Source organism: Tachyglossus aculeatus, chromosome 4 (assembly GCF_015852505.1).
Source record: "Tachyglossus aculeatus isolate mTacAcu1 chromosome 4, mTacAcu1.pri, whole genome shotgun sequence".
Taxonomy (NCBI): Eukaryota; Metazoa; Chordata; class Mammalia; order Monotremata; family Tachyglossidae; genus Tachyglossus; species Tachyglossus aculeatus.
In genome coordinates, this window is record NC_052069.1 from 21,554,831 (window position 1) to 21,574,088 (window position 19,258).

Here is a 19,258-nt window from a genome sequence, read left to right on the forward strand (position 1 = left end):
AGGAGAGATGAGAATGAGCTTAATACAGTGCTCTGCATCCAGTAAGCGCGCAATAAATACAATTGAATGAATGAATGAGGCCTAGTGAATTTGTTAGCTTGAGAGGAACCAAGAGTGCAGGCTGAGGAGCAATGAGAGAAGAAAAGGGATGAATAGAAGAGATAGAGAGTTGACTCAGCTCCTTACTGCCTATGATCAGAAGTTTCTGCTGGTTGGGGAGAAGGTGGCAGCATGGTCCAGTGGAAAGATCATGGGCCTGGGAGCCAAAGGACCTGGGTTCTAATCCCAGCTCCACCACTTACTTGCCTGTTGTGCGACCTTGGGCAAATCACTTCACTTCTCCGGGCCTAGAGTTTCCTCACCTGTAAATTCCAGTTCTCCCTTTTAATTAATGATAATGATAGCATTTGTTAAGCGCTTACTATGTGCAAAGCACTGTTCTAAGCGCTGGGGAGGATACAAGGTGATCAGGTTGTCCAACATGGGGCTCACAGTCTTAACCCCCATTTTCAAGATGAGGTAACTGAGGCACAGAGAAGTGAAGCGACTTACCCGAAGTCACACAGCTGACAAGTGGCGGAGCCAGGATTTGAACCCGTGACCTCTGACTCCTAAGCCCATGCTCTTTCCACTGAACCACGCTGCTTCTCACAATTAGACTGTGAGCCCCATGTGGGACAGGGACTGTGTACAACCTGATTGATTTGTATTTATCCCAGGGCTGAGAACAGTATTGGACACATAGTAAATGTTTAAAAGGTACCATTTTAAAAGAAGGTAGCCACTTGGGGATTTGAGGAATGGGGAGATGTTCTAGACGTTCTAGAAAAGTGACCCAGGTGACAGAATGAAGTATGGCCTGGAGAAGGGAGGGCCTGGAAACAGGAAGACCGTTCTAGGCTGCCTCTAGACAGGGAATTGGGGCAGGGCCCCAGGGAGGATTGAGCCCAGGAATCAGGGTGAGTTGATGGTGCGATGCTGGGGATGGGTGTGTTGGTTGACAGAGAGAGAAGAGAACAGGCATATGCAGAGCAGTATTTCCAGACCCTGGTCCTGAGTGGCTGTAGGTTTTGGTCCCTGGCCCTGATGTTTGTCCAGTAGAAGCAGTTATCTCCAAATACTTTTCTGAAGACCATCATAAAGACTAATCCTGAGTTATTCAGTGGCCACAATATCTGACTCCGAGATTGGCCGGAGGGAACTGTGTGATGTCTGCGCAGGACCAAGTCCGTCCAGACATGCATTCATAACATCATTCATCCTCCCTCCCATCCCCACAGCACATATAATAATAATCATAATAACAATAATAATAATTATTATTATGGCATTTGTTAAGTGCTTACTATGTGCCTGGCACTGTACTAAGGGCTGGGGTGGATACAAATAAGTCAGGTTGGACACAGTTCCTGTCCCACATAGGGCTCACGGTCTCAATCCCCAGTTTACAGGTGAGGTAACTGAGGCACAGATAAGTGAAGTGACTTGCCCAAGATCACAAAGCAGACAAGTGGCAGAGCTGGGATTAGAACCCAAGACCTTCTTACTCCCAGGCCCATGCTTTATCCACTAGGCCTGTGTATATCTGTAATTTATTTATTATTTATTTATATTAATTTTGTCTCCCCCCTAGCCTGTGAGGTCACTGTGGGCAGGGAATGCATCTGTTGTATTGTACTGGCCCAAGTTCTTACTTTGTTTTGCACACAGTAAGCGCTCAGTAAGTACAATTGAATGAATAACACTTTCCTTTATTTCCCTAACTTTCACCTCTCGTTCCCTAATGTGGATCTCTCCCCCAAGAGCTCATCCGATCTTTGAATCCATTGGTATTTTTGAGCTGCTCAAATTGCCTTGTGACAAATCCCATATACCTACCCCCCGTTGTATGCAGTGTATCTGATTTTTCTCTGTGGCTAGATTAAGAAATATTTTCCATCCATTTCCACAGACTTGTGAAATTGCGGATCTTGGAGTTAAGAGAAAACCACTTGAAATCTCTACCAAAGTAAGTGATAAGCATTTTACCTAAATTTTGATCTACGGATTTCAAATGCTGGGTCGAGGTATTATTTATCTATTGCTCCTTGGGTTTAGACATCGTTGTTCAGTGAGCCTTCCTGGAGGTTTTCTTACTTGGTCTCTGAAGAAGCATGGCATATGCGTGAGATAAAGGGAAAATAAAAATTTGTTCTGCCTTCGAAAAAAGTGTGATTATGAACACAGGATTGCAAAGTGGATATACATATAAAATGGAACTAGTGTCTGGCTCTCGTGCTACATGAAGCTAGAGACACAAGACAGGGGAATCCACTATTAATATGTGGACCACAGTGGCTGATTGCTCAGAGAAAGAAAATTCACAAATTTTCTGAAACAGTTAAAATCTTTGGCAAATCAATGGTTACTTGGTTTTGGGACCAAATAGGATATTGAGAAAATGTTTGGTATTATACTTTTCTCATCTTTCATGACCTTGGGTTTTAACGGATCATTACAGAGCTTTTGTAAAAGAAGAATGATTTTTGGAGTCTTGGGCTGTTTGTCACTTCTTCAGTCTAGACATACAGAGAGGATTTGGTTCTATGGCGCCTAAGAAAACGTAGATTTTGTGAGCTTCAAAAATGATTTCTCGTGGGGGTAGAAGAATTCCGTTCTCCAAAAAGAAAAAAGCAGGTTTTAATCAGGTTTATATTTAACGTTTCCAATTTTAAAATGTTTACAAACATTTAAGCTACGTAATTACTGGGGCTGCGGATGTTAGCTGTACCTTAGAGGTTGGTTTTCTGTGAGGCTGAAACCAGGTGGGTTTTCTTTCATTTAGTCGATTTCCTGAAAGCAAAGAAGGCTTCTGCTTAAGATCATTGTGGGAACCTGGGCAAGTCACTTAACTTCGCTGTGCCTCAGTTCTCCTGTTCGCCCACCTACTTAAACTGTGAGCCCCATACAGGACAGGTACTGTCAACCCAATTAACATGTAAACTTGTATCTACCCCAGCACTTACAACAGTGTTTGACACGTAGTAAACGCGTAACAAATATGAAAAATTAAAGATTGTTCCATTTTCACCAGCTGGGAAATTAAATGTTTTCAAATAGCATGGCCTAGTGGATATAGCATAGACCTGGGAATCAGAAGGATCTACTCCTGGCTCTGCCACTTCTCTGCTGTGGGACTTTGGGCAAGTTACTTTACTTCTCTGTGCGTCAGTTCCCTCATCTGTAAAATGGGGATTAAGACTGTGATCCCCGTGAGGGACAGGGACTACTGTGTACAACCTGATTAGCTTGTATCTTCCCCAGCTCTTAGAGCAGTGCTTGACACGTAGTAAGTGTTTAACAAATATTATTATTATAGTTATTATTATTATTCATTCAGTAGTTTTTATTGAGTGCTTACCGTATGCAGAGCACTGTACTAATCACTTGGGAGAGTGTAGTAATAATAATAATAATGATGGTATTTGTTAAGCGTTTACTATGTGCCAAGCACTCTGGGGTAGATACAAGGTAAGCAAATTATCCCACGGGGGTGCTCACAGGCTTAATCCCCATTTTACAGATGAGGTCACTGATGCACAGAGAAAAAGAGGTTTACCCAAGGTCACACAGCAGACAAGTGGAGGAGTCAGGATTAGAACCCGCATCTTCTGACTCCCAAGCCCCTGCGCTTTCCATGAAGCCACGTTTACAATCCCTGCCTAAAATGAGCTTACAGTCTAGAGGAGGGGAGACAGATATTAGTACAAATAAATAAATTGCATATATATACATACGTGCTGTGGGGCTGGGAGGGGGAATGAACAAAGGGAACAAGTCAGGGAGAAGCAGTGTGGCTCATTGAAAAGAGCACGGGCTTTGGAGTCAGAGGTCATGGGTTCAAATCCCGGCTCCGTCAATTGTCAGCTGTGTGACTTAGGGCAAGTCACTTAACTTGTCTGTGCCTAAGTTCCCTCATCTGTAAAATGGGGATTAAGACTGTGAGCCCCAAGTGGGACAACCAGATCCCCTTGTATCCTCCCCAGCACTTAGAACAGTGCTTTGCACATAGTAAATGCTTAACAAATGCCATTATTATTCACTGTTGACGGCACTACCATTCTTCCCGTCTCACAAGTCTGCAAACTAGGTGTCATCCTCGACTCCGCTCTCTCATTCACCCCTCACACACATCCAAGCCGTCACCAAAACCTGCCGGTCTCAGCTCCGCAACATTGCCAAGATCCGCCCTTTCCTCTCCATCCAAACCACTACCCTGCTCGTTCAAGCTCTCATCCTATCCCGTCTGGGCTACTGCATCAGCCTTCTCTCTGATCTCCCATCCTCGTGTCTCTCCCCACTTCAATCCAGACTTCATACTGCTGCCCGGATTGTCTTTGTGCAGAAACGCTCTGGGCATGTTCCTCCCCTCCTTAAAAATCTCCAGTGGCTACCAGTCAATCTGCGCATCAGGCAGAAACTCCTCACCCTGGGCTTCAAGGCTGTCCATCACCTCGCCCCCTCCTACCTCACCTCCCTTCTCTCCTTCTGCAGCCCAGCCCGCACCCTCTGCTCCTCTGCCGCTTATCTCCTCACTGTGCCTCATTCTCGCCTGTCCTGCCGTCGACCCCCGGCCCACGTCCTCCCCCGGGCCTGGAATGCCCTCCCTCTGCCCATCCGCCAAGCTAGCTCTCTTCCTCCCTTCAAGGCCCTATTGAGAGCTCACGTCCTCCAGGAGGCCTTCCCAGACTGAGCCCCTTCCTTCCTCTCCCCCTTGCCCACCCATCCCCTCATCTTACCTACGTCCCTTCCCCACAGCACCTGTATATATGTATATATGTTTGTACATATTTATTACTCTATTTATTTTACTTGGACATATCTATTCCATTTATTTTATTTTGTTAATATGTTTGGTTTTGTTCTCTGTCTCCCCCTTCTAGACTGTGAGCTCACTGTTGGGTGGGGACTGTCTCTATATGTTGCCAACTTGTACTTCCCAAGCGCTTAGTGCAGTGCTCTGCACACAGTAAGTGCTCAATAAATATGATTGATTGATTGATTGATTGATGCAGAAGGGAGTGGGAGAAGAGGAAAGAGGGACTTAGGAAAAGCCTCTGGGAGAAGATGTGCCTTCATTAAGACTTTGAAGTGGGGGAGAGTATTATTGTTATTATTATTATTACTATTATTATTATTATTATTATGTGGCTTTCAGAGTATGTCTGGGCAATGTAACATTTCTGTGCAATTCAAAGTCAAGTGATTTCAGTATGAGAACTAGAATAATGTCTCCTGCCAGGAAGTAGATTGTGTTGGCAGAATACGGGCCATGAAACAATATAAACAGCTCTCCTTTGGGGCTGGACAATTATTGTTCCGAGAGTGAATTGCTTCCAAACGGAGTGTGGTTTTGGTGCAGTCTTTGTCACTGTTTGATGTATGGTAGTAAATTGCTTTATGAAGCGAATGGAAAGTATCTATGTCATCTGAAACATTATCTACACGAAATATTGCCTGGTGGACACCAGCTAGAGATCCAGCCTAAGACTGTTAGCTATAATTATTTTACACTGGGACTGTGTATTGAAATATGAATGTTTTCTTCTGAATTTTTGTTGGGGTGGCTGTGGGCTTTGGTGTTTTCTTACAGATTGTCAGTAACATCCCATAAAGAATTAAAGGTTTAGCAAAAAATGAATTCTCTTCATATAAGTGTATTGTAGTCCTGGGGAACAATAGACATTTTGTCCTGTTGAATGTGGAAGTGCAGAGATCAGACACTTCTTTCTCCAGATTATCTGATGTCTATATTCATAAGGTAGTTTACTTTATGTACAGCACCTCTTAGTCTAAACCTCTTGGTCCAACATTTCACCAGTACAGACCACTGTTATGCTAGTCAGATTTGCTAGTTTTCTTCTGTTCTTTATTCTGCTTTTGATATCCCATGAAAAGCAAGGAAATCAATACAGCTTTGTGAAAAGAAATTTCAGAACTGTAATAGCTATTTAGGAGCCCACTTCTGATCTCCTCAGTGGTGCTGTGGAAAGGTTGCAGTACCACCAACTCAGTAATTTAATGCTTCTTTTATTCTTTGTTTCTCCTCCCCATTCCAAACCCACATATCTTCCTGCTCTTCTTTCACAAATGCACAAATATTAGGTGATATAGACTACATAAAAGCTTCTGTCCCCCAGGCAGATTGAAGAAACGTTTTGAAATGTGTGTTCCTTTTAAAATAACCCACAGGCACTAAGGCAAACTTGCTATAACTTAAATGTCCTGCAGAACCATCCTCCCCTGTGTGAAAAGAATGATTTCTACACAGTGCTTCTTTTTGGAAGATACTTGCATATCATTTCTGTCAATGCTTTTGTTCTCACACTGCCTAGACCTTTTATCTTTCTGTATGGTACTTTTCTCAAACCTGAATGCTCATATTGATTTTATCCCATGCATCTGTTTTCATTTGGTATGATTTTAATACTGAGGTCATTCTGTTTTCATCCCATATTCTATTTATATGGTCTCTGTACAGTGCCTCTGGTTTTGTATTATAATTCAGTCCCTTTGGTTAGGATCATTATTTACAAGTATGGCTTAGTGGTTAGAGCACAGTCCTGGAAGTCAGTAGGACCTAATAATAATAATAATAATTGTGGTATCTGTTAATTGCTTACCATGTGCCAGGCACTGTGACTAAGCACTGAGGTGAACACAAGCAAATCGGGTTGGACACAGTCCCTGTCCCACTTGGGGCTCACAGTCTCAATCCCCATTTTAAAGATGAGGGCACTGAGGCACAGAGAAGTTAAGTGACTTGCCCAAGGTCACACGGCAGACAAGTGGCAGAGCCAGGATTAGAACCCATGACCTCCTGACACTCAGGCCCGTGTTCTATCCACTACACCGCGCTGCTTGTCTAAGACCTGGGCTCAATTGTCTGCTATGTGACTTTGGGAAGTCACTTCACTTCTTTGGACCTCTGTTACCTCATCTGTAAAATGGGGATTAAGACTGCGAGCCCCATGTGGGACAGAGACTGTGTCCAACCTGATTAACTTGCATGTACCCAGTGCTTAGAACAGTGCTTGGCACACAGTAAACCCTTAACAACCTTCATAATAATGAGTAAGCAAATTGAGTGCCATTGAGTGTTACTTCCCTGATTTGACTGGAGAGATACTACTCTTTCAGGTTGGGAAATGTATTTTGGAAAAATATTGATTTTTCAAGAAGCAGAACTTGTTTTTATTTTCCCATTTTTGTAATCAGTAAGAGAAAATCAGCCACGAGTAGAATTGTCCTTTGGTTTAAAATTGACACTGTCGGGAGGGAGCCTGCATTGATGAGGTTGAATGTCTAGGAGAAAGAATCTCTTGCACACTTTTAGTCAAAGGAACAGATAATAAATCCATCAATCATCGATCGATCAATGTTTTTAACTGAGCAGTTGCTGTGTGCCTAGCACTGTACTAGATTTCCATCTCCAGCCCTGATCTCTTCTTCTTCTCTGCAGTCTCGCATTTCCTCCTGCCTTCAAGACATCTCTACATGGATGTCACTTTCTTTTTTTTTTCATTTCAATTGTATTTATTGAGCGCTTACTGTGTGCAGAGCACTGTACTAAGCACTTGGGAAGTACAAATTGGCAACTTATAGAGACGGTCCCTACCCAACAACAGGCTCACAGTCTAGAAGGGGGAGACAGACAACAAGACAAAACAAGTAGATAGGTATCAATACCATAGTAAGTGAACTAGGCAGCAAAAAAACCCTAACCCCCAACAAAGCTTGAGGAAGAAAGATGCATTTTGGTGAAATTAGAGCACTGCATTTTTAAGCGCTTGCTTAAGGGTGCCACTTATTCATGTCCTGCTGACACTGCAAACTTAATAAGTCCAAAACAGAACTCTTTATCTTCCCTTCCAAACCCTGTGTCCTCTCCTTGACTTTCCCATCACTGTAGACAGCACCACTGTCCTTACTGTCTTACAAGCCTGAAACCTCATTCAACCCACATATTCAGCCTGTCACTAAATCCTGGTGATTCAACCTTCACAACATCACTAAAATCCACGCTTTTCTCTCCATCCAACCTGCTACCATGTTAGTCCAAGCACTTATCCTTTCCCGCCTCCATTACTGAATCATCTTCCTTGCTGACCTCCTAAGCCTCCTGTCTCTCCCCACTCCGTTCTTCCCTCCACTGCCTGGATCATTTTTCTACAAAAACATTCAGTCCAAGTTTCCCACTCCTCAAGAACCTCCAGTGGTTGCCCATCCACCTCCGCATCAAACAGAAACTCCTGTCAACTTTAAAGCACTCAGTCACCTTACCCTCTCCTAACTTTAACTCTGCTTTCCTACTATGGCCCAGCCTGCAAACTTTGCTCCTCTAGTACCAGTCTGCTGACTGTCCTTCGATCTCGTCTAGCTCAACACCAACCTCTTGCCCACATCCCGCCTCTGGCCTGGAATTCCCTGCCTCTTCATATCTAACAGACGATCCCTTTCCCCACCTTCAAAGGCTTACTGAAGGCACATCTCCTCCAAGAGGCCTTCCCTAAGCCCACCCTCATTTCCTCTTCTCCCTCCCCTTCTGTGTCACTCAAACTTGTATTTCCACCCTCCCTTAGCCCCACAGCACTTATGTGTATTTCTGGGATTTATTTATTTATATTAATGTCTGTCTCCCCTTCTAGACTGTAATCTCGTCCTGGGCAGAGAACATGTCTACCAACTCTGCTATATTGTATTCTCCCAAGTGCTTAGCATAGTGCCCTGCACACAGTAAGTGCTCAATAAATATGATTGATTGATTATCAATCACTTTGGGGGCAGGCTGAAATCAAAGGGAGAGTGGCCCAGCCAGTAAGCAGCAGGGTGAATTTGCTTAGATCCTTCCTGCTTTTTCAGACTTGTGCTATCACCTGTTGCAAATATGATGCATATTTTAATTGATTTTTAAAAATTATCCTTTGGGCATACATAAATCATTTCCAATTTATTGTTGGATTTTATTGTTCCATTTTATTGCTGCAATATATTCAGCCTTTTTCTGTTAAAAAGGTTTGTACTGAGTAAAGTTTATCCATGGTAATTTATTATAAAAACCCTGAGGTTTTGTGGGAGGAAAATTCCAGGTGGAAAGGCTATAAACTATGACTTGCTGCCTTTGGAGGTTGTTTCGTTTTTTGTTATCATTTTTTCAGTGGTATTTATAGTAATAATAAGGGCATTTATTAAGTGCTTACTATGTGAAAAACACTGTTCTAAGCGCTGGGGAAGTTACAAGGTGATGAGGTTGTCCCACGGGGGCTCACAGTCTTAATCCCCATTTTACAGATGAGATAACTGAGGCACAGAGAAGTTAAATGACTTGCCCAAAGTCACACAGCTGACAGTTGGTGGAGCCAGGATTTGAACCCCTGACCTCTGACTCCAAAGCCCGGGCTCTTTCCACTGAGCCACGCTGCTTCTCCATTGAGTGCTTACTGGGTGCAGAGCTGCATACTAAGCATTTAAGAACATTCAGTACAACAAAGTCGGTAGATGCAATCTCTGCACACCAGGCCTTTTTCCTTACAACTGTGACCCATCAGGGGATATGGAGAAAAAACCAGCCTTAGGCGACACTTTTGGGGTTGCCAGACATCTCTTGGCCTACGTGGAAGCAGTAAATTTTAGTTAACGTATGTGTCTATTGCATAATGTGTTGATCTTGTCCATCTCTCGACCAACTCCTTGCCCATGCCCTTCCACTGACCTGGAACTCCTTCCCCCTTTAGAGCCAACATATAATAATAATAATAGTATTTGTTCAGCACTTTCTATGTGCCAAGCCCTGTTCTAAGCATTAGGGTAGATACAAGGTAATCATGTTGGACACAGTCTTAATCCCCATTTTACAGATGAGGTAACTGAGGCACAGAAAAGTTAAGTGATTTGCCCAAGGTCACACAGCAGACAGGTGACAGAGGCAGGATTAGAACCCACATCCTCTGACTTCCAAGCCTGTGCTCTTGTCATTAGGCCATGCTGTCACTCTCCCCACCTTCAAAGTCCTCCTAAAATCATATCTCCTCTAAGAGGCCTTGCCCTAATAAGCCCTCAGTCACTCTACTTCCTCTCTCTTCTGCAACACCCTTGCACTTGGATTTGTAAACTTTATTCACCTCATCATCAGCCCCACTGCACTTATGTACATATCTGTAATTTATTTGTATCAGTTGTCTGTCTCCCTCTCTGTACTGTAAGCTTCTTGTGGGCAGGGAATGTATCTGCCAGTTCTGTTATATTGTACTCTCTGCGCATAGTAAGTGCTCAATAAATACCATTGATTGATACTAGATTGCAAGTTGCTTGAGGGAAGGGATCATGTGTACTAATTTTAGGGATGCAGTATTGACTGCTACTTGACTGGTGTATTTCATAGGTTACTTTGTGCAGAACACTGTACTAAGTGCTTGGGAGAGTTCAGTACAACAGAGTTGGTAGATGAATTCCCTGCCCACAACGAGCTCACGGCAACAGTGTTTATTAAGGCTTATAGTGTGCAAAGCACTATAGTAAGCACAGGGAAAAAGGAAAGAGACACTATCCCTGGCCCTCCAGGGGCTCAGAATCTAAAAATAAGGTGGGACAAGATTTAACAACACATAGTGGGGATGTTGAAATATTGTAAATACAAAACAACACAAAAGACAACGTAAAAATGCAGTAAACACGGGGACTTCTAGGGGCCTTAGGCTCCTTCCACCCAGGTCATTGAGAATCCAGGCACAGTCAAAGCTTCCCAAACATGGAAAATCTGGAGAGGCTGAAAGCTGCCACTATTTCAATTCCAGGGAAATGCCAAGCCTAGGGCACGCGGGAAGGTGGCAGAGGTACCCTGTGGTTTTCATTCATTCATTCATTCAATCGTATTTGTTCTGCAGGGTTTGTGCTTCCCCCCCGCCCCATCCCAGTACCCTTAGTAGTAGTATTTACTAGTATTATTCTTTACTCTTACTCACTGTAGTACATTGTGTACTAAGTTCTTGAGAATACAACATGTTCCCTACCTACAAGGAGTTTACCCCCAATAGGAAAGAGAAGCATAAAAATGTTTACAACTACAGAAGTCCAAAGCAATTATTGTACAGTTGAGAAAGCAACTGAATATGTACGTATGCCTGCTATGGATGAGTATAAATGAGTTCATAAGTGCCAGAGTAGGCTGGAGGGTACACACAGTTTGGTGTGCTGAAAAATTAATCTGGAAAGGCTAATTGGAGCAGTTGGAATTCTGAGAGAGTTTTGCATGTGGGGGGATCTGTGGTCTGTCAGATTTGGAGATCAAGGGAAAATGGTGTGGTGGAGGTGGGGGGAACTGTGTCAAGAGCCGAAAGATTGGCTTAGGAGGAACCAAAAGAGTGAGTTGATGCCAAATGGTGGAGACCCTTCCAGTGGTGAAGTGTTTGTTTAAAGTGAAAAGTCACGGAAAACCAGTGGAGTCAATTAGCCCTTCTGTGGGCAGAGCACTGTGCTAAGTGCTTGGGGGAGTACAGCAGAACAATGAAAAGACACATTCCCTGCCCACAATGAGTGCACCGTCTAGAGGGGGTTTGGAAGAGGAGAGATGTGGACCGAGGGTCGCTTGGAGAAAATGATCAGGGCAGCAGTGTGTAATATAGATTGGAGTGAAGAGAGGTTGGAGGTGGGAAGACATGGAGGCTCATGCAGAAGGTAGCTGTGATATGATGAGAGCAGGGTAGTAGCTGTTTGGGTGGGAGGAAGGATTGGATCTGGGAAATGCTGTAGGAAACACAAGCCTCACCACCAGGTAATTCATTCATTCATTCAGTCGTATTTGTTGAGCGCTTACTATGTGCAGAGCACTGTACTAAGCACTTGGGAGAGGACAGTTCATACAAGGTTGTGGAACTCAATGGCGGAGTCAGAGTGGGAGACCCTACAAGGGGAAGCAGTCTGGCCTAGTAGAAAGAGCTCAGGCCTGGGTGTCAGAAGACCTAGGTTCTAATCCTGGCTCTGCCACTTTGCTTGCTGTGTGACCTTGGACAAGTCACTGAGCCCCCTCCTTCCTCTCCCCCTCCTTCCCCTCTCCATCCCCCCCGCCTTATCTCCTTCCCCTCCCCACAGCACCTGTATATATGTATATATGTTTGTACATATCTATTACTCTATTTTATTTGTACATATTCTATTTATTTTATTTTGTTAATATGTTTTGTTTTGTTCTCTGTCTCCCCCTTCTAGACTGTGAGCCCACTGTTGGGTTGGGACCGTCTCTATATGTGCCAACTTGTACTTCCCAAGTGCTTAGTACAGTGCTCTGCACACAGTAAGCGCTCAATAAATACGACTGAATGAATGAATGAACTTTACTTCTCAGGGCCTCAGGTTCTTCATCTGCAAAATGGGAATTCAATACCTGTTCTCCTTCCCCCATAAACTAGGAGCTCCAGGTGGGTCAGAGATTCTGTCCTACTGGATCTTCTTGTATAGCCCCCAGAGCTTAGTACAAGTGCTTGGCACAGAGTTAAGCGCTCAACAAATATTATTATTACTATCATTATTATTATTATCAGAAGGTTCTGGCAGGGAGAGGAAATCAGGACTGAATAAAAAAACTTTATAGAGCCTACTAGGAGTTGGGGAGAGCTTCCAAACTTCAGTTCTAGGTTTCCTGATATGGAAGCCCTCCTGACCGTGAGAAGAAGCTCCCGAAACAGTTTCAGGCTGCCAGGGACCCTGCCTCTAGACTGGCTGTGTCCTGCACCGTTCACTAGGATGTCTTTCTATTTTGCTTGTTTTGCTTTTTAGTTCTCTAAACCCAATTATAGCCAGATCCTTCTGTTTTCATTTAGGCATCTTCCTTCTATAGGAAAACAATAAAAGAATTGAAAACTCCTAAGGCCCTAAGTTGCTGGCGGCACCCACCATGTAGTAGTAGTAATAATAATAATAATAATATTAATAATAACAATAATTATAATAGTGGTGTTTTTCAGCGCTTACATGCCAAGCACTGTGTTAAGCACTGAGTTAGAGACAATGCCATCAGATCAGACATAGTCTGGATTTCAGGGAAATGGTGTGACGATATAGTCTCCTTCCATTTTGCATTTCACCTCCACTTGTTAACTTTCTGGAAAAGAAATTATGTAGAGCAATAGAAATGTTAAGGGCCAAATTGTAAATATATCAATATTGAAACATTTTGGTTTATGAGAGCATCATAGCTGATGATGTTTATTGAGCGCTTGCTATGTGCAGAGCACCGTACTAAATGCTTGGAAGAGTACAGTGCGACACGGTTAGAAGACACATTCTCTGCCCACAAGCAAAAACTGGGTGGAAAGCAAGCTGCTCCTTAAAAATGTCAGGATCAATGCCTCAAAAAAAAAACAAAAAAAGAAGCTGCAAGAACCTCCAGTGAAAGGGGAGTTCAGTGGTTTGGGTGATCACACTTGCTAGATGTTCTCTATTTAATAATAATAATGGTATTTGATAAGTGCTTACTATGTACCAAGCACTGTTCTAAGCACTGGGGTAGATACAAGGTAATCAGATTGTCCCACATGGAGCTCATAGTCTTAATCCCCATTTTACAGATGAGGCAACTGAGGCACAGAGAAGTTAAATGACTGCCCCAAAGTCACACAGGTGACAAGTGGCGGAGCCAGGATTAGAACTCATGACCTCTAATTCTCAAGCCCGTGCTCTTGCCACTAATCCATGCTGCTTCTCTGCTTCTCGGCTACCAGTTGAGAAAGATGAGCCCAATTCTGGGCCCGACAGTTCTTCCTCACTGGTGAGATGTGAAGCAGGCACCTTTCAGGCAAAAGAAATATGTTGTTATACTCTCAGTCCCTTTGTTTTAGTGAAGACTTCGCAGTGCACTTGTGATGGGTCTTGGAGCAACTCTTCCCTGAAACAGAATTGTAGAAGCTAGTAATCAATCCATCACTAGTATATGAGCATATATACTAGATGCAGAGCACTGTACTAAGCGCCTGAGAGAGCTCAATGGAATTAGTAGACACAATCCCTGCTCTCAAGGAACATGCAGTCAAGTGGAGGAGACAGTAAAGTGGAGATGAGAGGAACTAGTAGAATATTTAAGATATGTACATAAGTGCTACTGGAGGTTGCGAGTATTGAAGGAACTCACAAGTAAGAAAATTACTCCTTTGGAATTTAAGAGGTTTTCTTGTGGTAAAGCTCTGCCTTAGGCCACCAATCTGCCGATTTAAAAAACCGTTTACCTCATTCTGTTAGCTAGAAGGGGCACCTTGGAGATGGAGTTGCCCATACAAGGGATAATCATTCTTATTTCTTTACAAGCCTGGGAACAGTTCATCCACTACATCGTATACTTCGTCGTACTTTCAGTTACTGAGGGGACGATTATCCAGTTGGTGGTTATAAATGGCTTCTCCTCCGTTTGACTGCCCATCTTCTGACTGTTTCAGAGTACATTAACATCTCCGCCATGAGCAGGAAAGGAAGCGGGGGGAGATGGAGCAAATGTCTGTCAGCCTTAATGGAAACTCCTTTTATCTTTAAAGGGAAACAGTGTGGCCTTGTGGAAGGAGCACAGGCCTGGGAGACAGAGGACCTTGGTTCTAATCCCGGCTCCATCTCTTGCTGCTGTGTTATCTTGGGCAAGTCACTGCACTTCTCAGTGACTCAGTTCTCTTGTATGTGAGATGGAGATTTTAATACTTGTCCTCCCTCTCACTTAGAATTGTGCCCCATGTGGGACATGTTTTCTTGCATCTACCCCAGCACCTAGTATCAATCAGTCAATCAATGGTATTTATTGAGTGCTTACTACGTGCAGAGCACTCTACTAAGCTCTCAGGGGAGCAGAATACAACAGAATTAGCAGACACATTCCCTGCTTACAACAACAGTACTCAGAACATAGTAAGCATTTAATAAACCTCACTAATTCTATTATCATCATCAATCGTATTTATTGAGCGCTTACTATGTGCAGAGCACTGTACTAAGCGCTTGGGAAGTACAAATTGGCAACATATAGAGACAGTCCCTACCCAACAGTGGGCTCACAGTCTAAAAGGGGGAGACAGAGAACAAAACCAAACATACTAACAAAATAAAATAAATAGAATAATTATTATAATAATAATTCTAGTATTATCATTATTACCAAAGCATTCATTCAGCTCATCCCTTCTTACCTTACTTCTCTGATTTCCCACTACTACCCAGTCTGCACACTTTGCTCCTCTAATGCCATCTTTCTTTACCTTCATCTTGTCTATCTCACTACTGACCCCTTGCCCACATCCTCCACCTCCATTTACACCAGTTCACCACTCTCCCTACCTTCGAAGACTTGTTAAAATCACATCTACTCCATGAATCCTTTCCCGGTAAAGTCCTCATTTCCCCAACTCTCTCTCCCTTCTCTATTGCCAATGCAATTGGATCTGTAGCCTTTAGGCACTTGCTATTCACCCCACCCTCAGCCCCACAGCACTTATGTACATATCGTCGTTTATTTGTTTATATTAACGCCTTTCTCCCTGTCTAGACTGTAAGCTCCTTGTGGGTTGGATAAATGTCTACCAACTCGGTTATATTGTACTCTCCCAAGCACTTAGTAGAGTGCTCTGCACACATTAAGTGCTCAATAAATACCATCAGTTGATACAAGTAAAGAACTTAAGGCTGACAGTAATACTATTGTTGTGCCAAACCACTGTTCCATTCAACTAATTGTCCTGTGGAGGGGGCGGGGGTTGTTTGTGTTATGGTATTTGTTAAGCACTTACTATGTACCAGGCACTGTACTAAGTGCTGGGGCTGATACAAGCTGGTCAGGTCCGACACAGTCCATGTCCCACATGGGGCTCACATTAATTCCCATTTTACAGATGAGTTAACTGAAGACTAGAGAAGGGAAGTGACTTTCCCAAGATCACATAGAGGACAAGTGGCAGAGCCAGGATTAGAAGCCAGGTCCTTCTGACTCTCAGACATATGCACTTTCCACTAGGCCATGCTGCTTCTCTACCATGGCAACATGATGCTTGGAGGAGCTGGGTTATTGTTCTCTCGCATGATATCCATCCAATTGTTCAGAATGTCCCTTCTAGTGATCCTAACTTTCCCTTTTAAGTCCCTGATTTTTCCTTTAGTAACCCATTATGGTCTTCTCTAGTGGGGTGGGAAGGGAGGGTAATTGTTAATTAAACACTGAGATTTTTGAAATGCCTGAATATTTCATTTTTCTATTTTCTCCTTTTCTCGTTATCTCTGAAAATTGAGAATCGAAAATGTGAGCTACCCCGTGGTACAATCTAGTTTGGCTTCCTTTTTCTGTATTAGTGCATTTCTTAGATTTTCTTTTCCAGATGATCCATTAACAGCCAAAAATTTAGATCACATCGTGTTCTGTTGGAAAGCACAGGACTACAAGTTAGGAGACCTGGGTTCTAATGTCAGCTTTACCATCTAACCTTCTGTGTGACCTGAAGTTGCTGAACCCCTCTGGATCTCAGTTTCCACATCTGTAAAATGGGAGTACGCTATCCATCCTCTCTGCCTAAGAACACCATGAGCCCTATGTAGGTCAGGGACCATGACCAATCCAGTCGTTTTGTGTCTACCTTAACACTTAGCACGTAGCAAATAGTTATTAAGTGTTCTTATTTGCACTGAGATTTTTACACTTTTAATTATTTGATATTCACCCCATCCTCAGCCCTGCAACAGTTAAACAGTAGGCATTCAATAACTACCATTAATTGATTGATTATAATTATTACAGACACAAATTGTTTATTTTTCTATTTAAATTAACGGCTCACTTGCCACAATTGTCTAATCTGAGACTCCATTCCAGGGAAAGAAACAGGTAAGGATTTTATTTAGCCTAATAATTTTGGTATTGGTTACATGCTTACTACGTGCCAAGCAAATTGCATTAATCAGACACAATTCCTGTCTTACATAGGGCTCACAGTCCAAGGGGGAGGTAGAACAGTTGTTTACTCCCCATTTTACAGATGAGGAGACTGAGGCACAGAGACAGTAAGCCACTTTCCAAGATCACACAGCAGGCAAGTGGTGGATTAGGGATTGGAACCCAGCTATCCTGATTCTCACTCCAGAACTCTTTCCACTAGACCACATTGCTTCAGTGATGCACCCTGGCCTTGTTTCCTCTGCCAGATGTTACTGAGAGGATGAGTAAACATTTTTCAGTGCTAGTACTGCTACCACCCCTCCCCCCAGTTTAATTGGATTATGGTTATACAACCCTTTGACAGCATTTCCCTTGTCTGACTGATGAAGGCCAGCTGGCTCATCAAAACATTTGTAAAATCGTTTGGTCATCCCTCATGTTCGAAAGCAAATATTTGCCTTCCCTTAAAGAGCAAAAGGAACATTTCTACTTAGGAAACGTTAGTGAAACAAATGTTTATGATTGAAATGAATTATCATGCCATTAGGATCCACTAAACTAAAATCCACCTCTGGCCATTTCTGTCTATGGGCATGAAGCTTGTTTTCAACACTCACTTCATACCTCCTGCCACCCAGACATTTCAGTACCTACTTATAGCTTCAACTCCTAAGAATCTCTAATTCCTAAGGTCCCATCTATATTTGCCTCCTACTCCTTGTACCACGTTACAACAATTCAGCAACTCTTATTAGAGGTTAAGCTCCTCATGGGCAGGGAACATATTTTATCTATCTGCTAAAAATGTGAGAGCCAGAATTTCTTAACTTCCTATCATTAGTCTGTCCCACTTCCCCTCTTCTTTGTTCCCCAGAGAAATGAGGATTTTGAGGTAGATAATGGGATAAAGAATATCATCAAAGGAGTGCTTTTGGGGGGAGTAGAAGTAGTAGTGATAATCTGTAGACTGTAAGCTCATTGTAAGCAGTAAATTCATTCAATTGTATTTATTGAGCGCTTACTGTGTGCAGAGCACTGTGCTAAGTGCTTGGGAAGTACAAGTTGGCAACATATAGAGACAGTCCCAACCCAACAGTGGGCTCACAGTCTAGAAGGGGGAGACAGAGAACAAAACAAAATATATTAACAAAATAAAATAAATAGAATTAATATGTACAAATAAAATAGAGTAATAAATACGTACAAACATATATGCATATATACAGGTGCTGTGGGGAGGAGAAGGAGGTAAGGCTGGGGGGATGGGGAGGGGGAGAGGAAAGACGGGGCTCAGTCTGGGAAGGCCTCCAGGAGGAGGTGAGCTCTCAGTAGGGATTTGAAGGGAGGAAGAGAGCTAGCTTGGCGGATGTGCAGAGGAAGGGCATTCCAGGCCAGGGGGATGACATGGGCCGGGGGTCGACGGCGGGACAGGTGAAAACGAGGCACGGTGAGGAGATTAGCGGCAGAGGAGCGGAGGGTACGGGCTGGGCTGGAGAAGGAGAGAAGGGAGGTGAGATAAGAGGGGGCGAGGTGATGGAGAACCTTGAAGCTGAGGATGAGGAGTTTCTGCCTGATGTGTAGATTGATTGGTAGCCACTGGAGATTTTTGAGGAGGGGAGTAACATGCCCAGAGCGTTTCTGGACAAAGACAATCCGGGCAGAGGCCTGAAGTATGGATTGAAGTGGGGAGAGACAGGAGGATGGGAGATCGGAGAGGAGGCTGATGCAGTAATGTGAATGTGAATGTGTCTGTTGTTGTATTATACTCTCCCAAGCACTTAGTACAGTGCTCTGCGCACAGTAAGCACTTACTAAATACAATTGCATGAATGAATGACAACATTCAGTCCTCACTGGGCACTATACTGAGCACATGGAAAGGACAAGACAAAGAAGTGACACCTTCCCTGCTTTCAAGGAGCTTGTGGTCTACTTTTTTATGGTATTTTTTAAGCACTTACTATGTGCCAGACACGGTTCTAAGCTCTGGGGTAGATACAAATTAATTAGGTTGGACACAGTCCATGTCCCACATGGGGCTCAGTCTTAATTCCCATTGTACAGATGAGGTAACTGAGGCACAGAGAACTTAAGTGACCTACCCAAGGCCACACAGCAGACAAGAGACAGAGTCATGATTAAAACTCAGGTCCTTCTGATCCCCAGGCCCATGCTCTATGCACTAGATAGACCCCATTTCTTCTAATGAGAGAAACAGACTTAAAACTGTTTACAGTAATCAAAATAAATAATTGAATTTTCAATTACCTAAAAGTATATACATCTGTGCTAAGCATAAGTGTAAGTATAAATCAATCAACTGATCAT

The 19,258-nt window shown here is 43.2% G+C and overlaps 1 protein-coding gene across 2 annotated transcripts in view; it reads left to right on the forward strand.

The window, feature by feature from the left end:
• The window catches only part of LRRC7 (leucine rich repeat containing 7), a 439,503-nt gene that overhangs the window by 144,806 nt on the left and 275,439 nt on the right, over nucleotides 1–19,258 (forward strand). For both annotated transcript variants that reach the window (XM_038744743.1, XM_038744744.1), the window contains exon 6: nucleotides 1,952–2,008. In XM_038744743.1, the coding sequence (XP_038600671.1) occupies nucleotides 1,952–2,008 (57 nt within the window). The remainder of the gene's footprint in view (nucleotides 1–1,951; nucleotides 2,009–19,258) is intronic.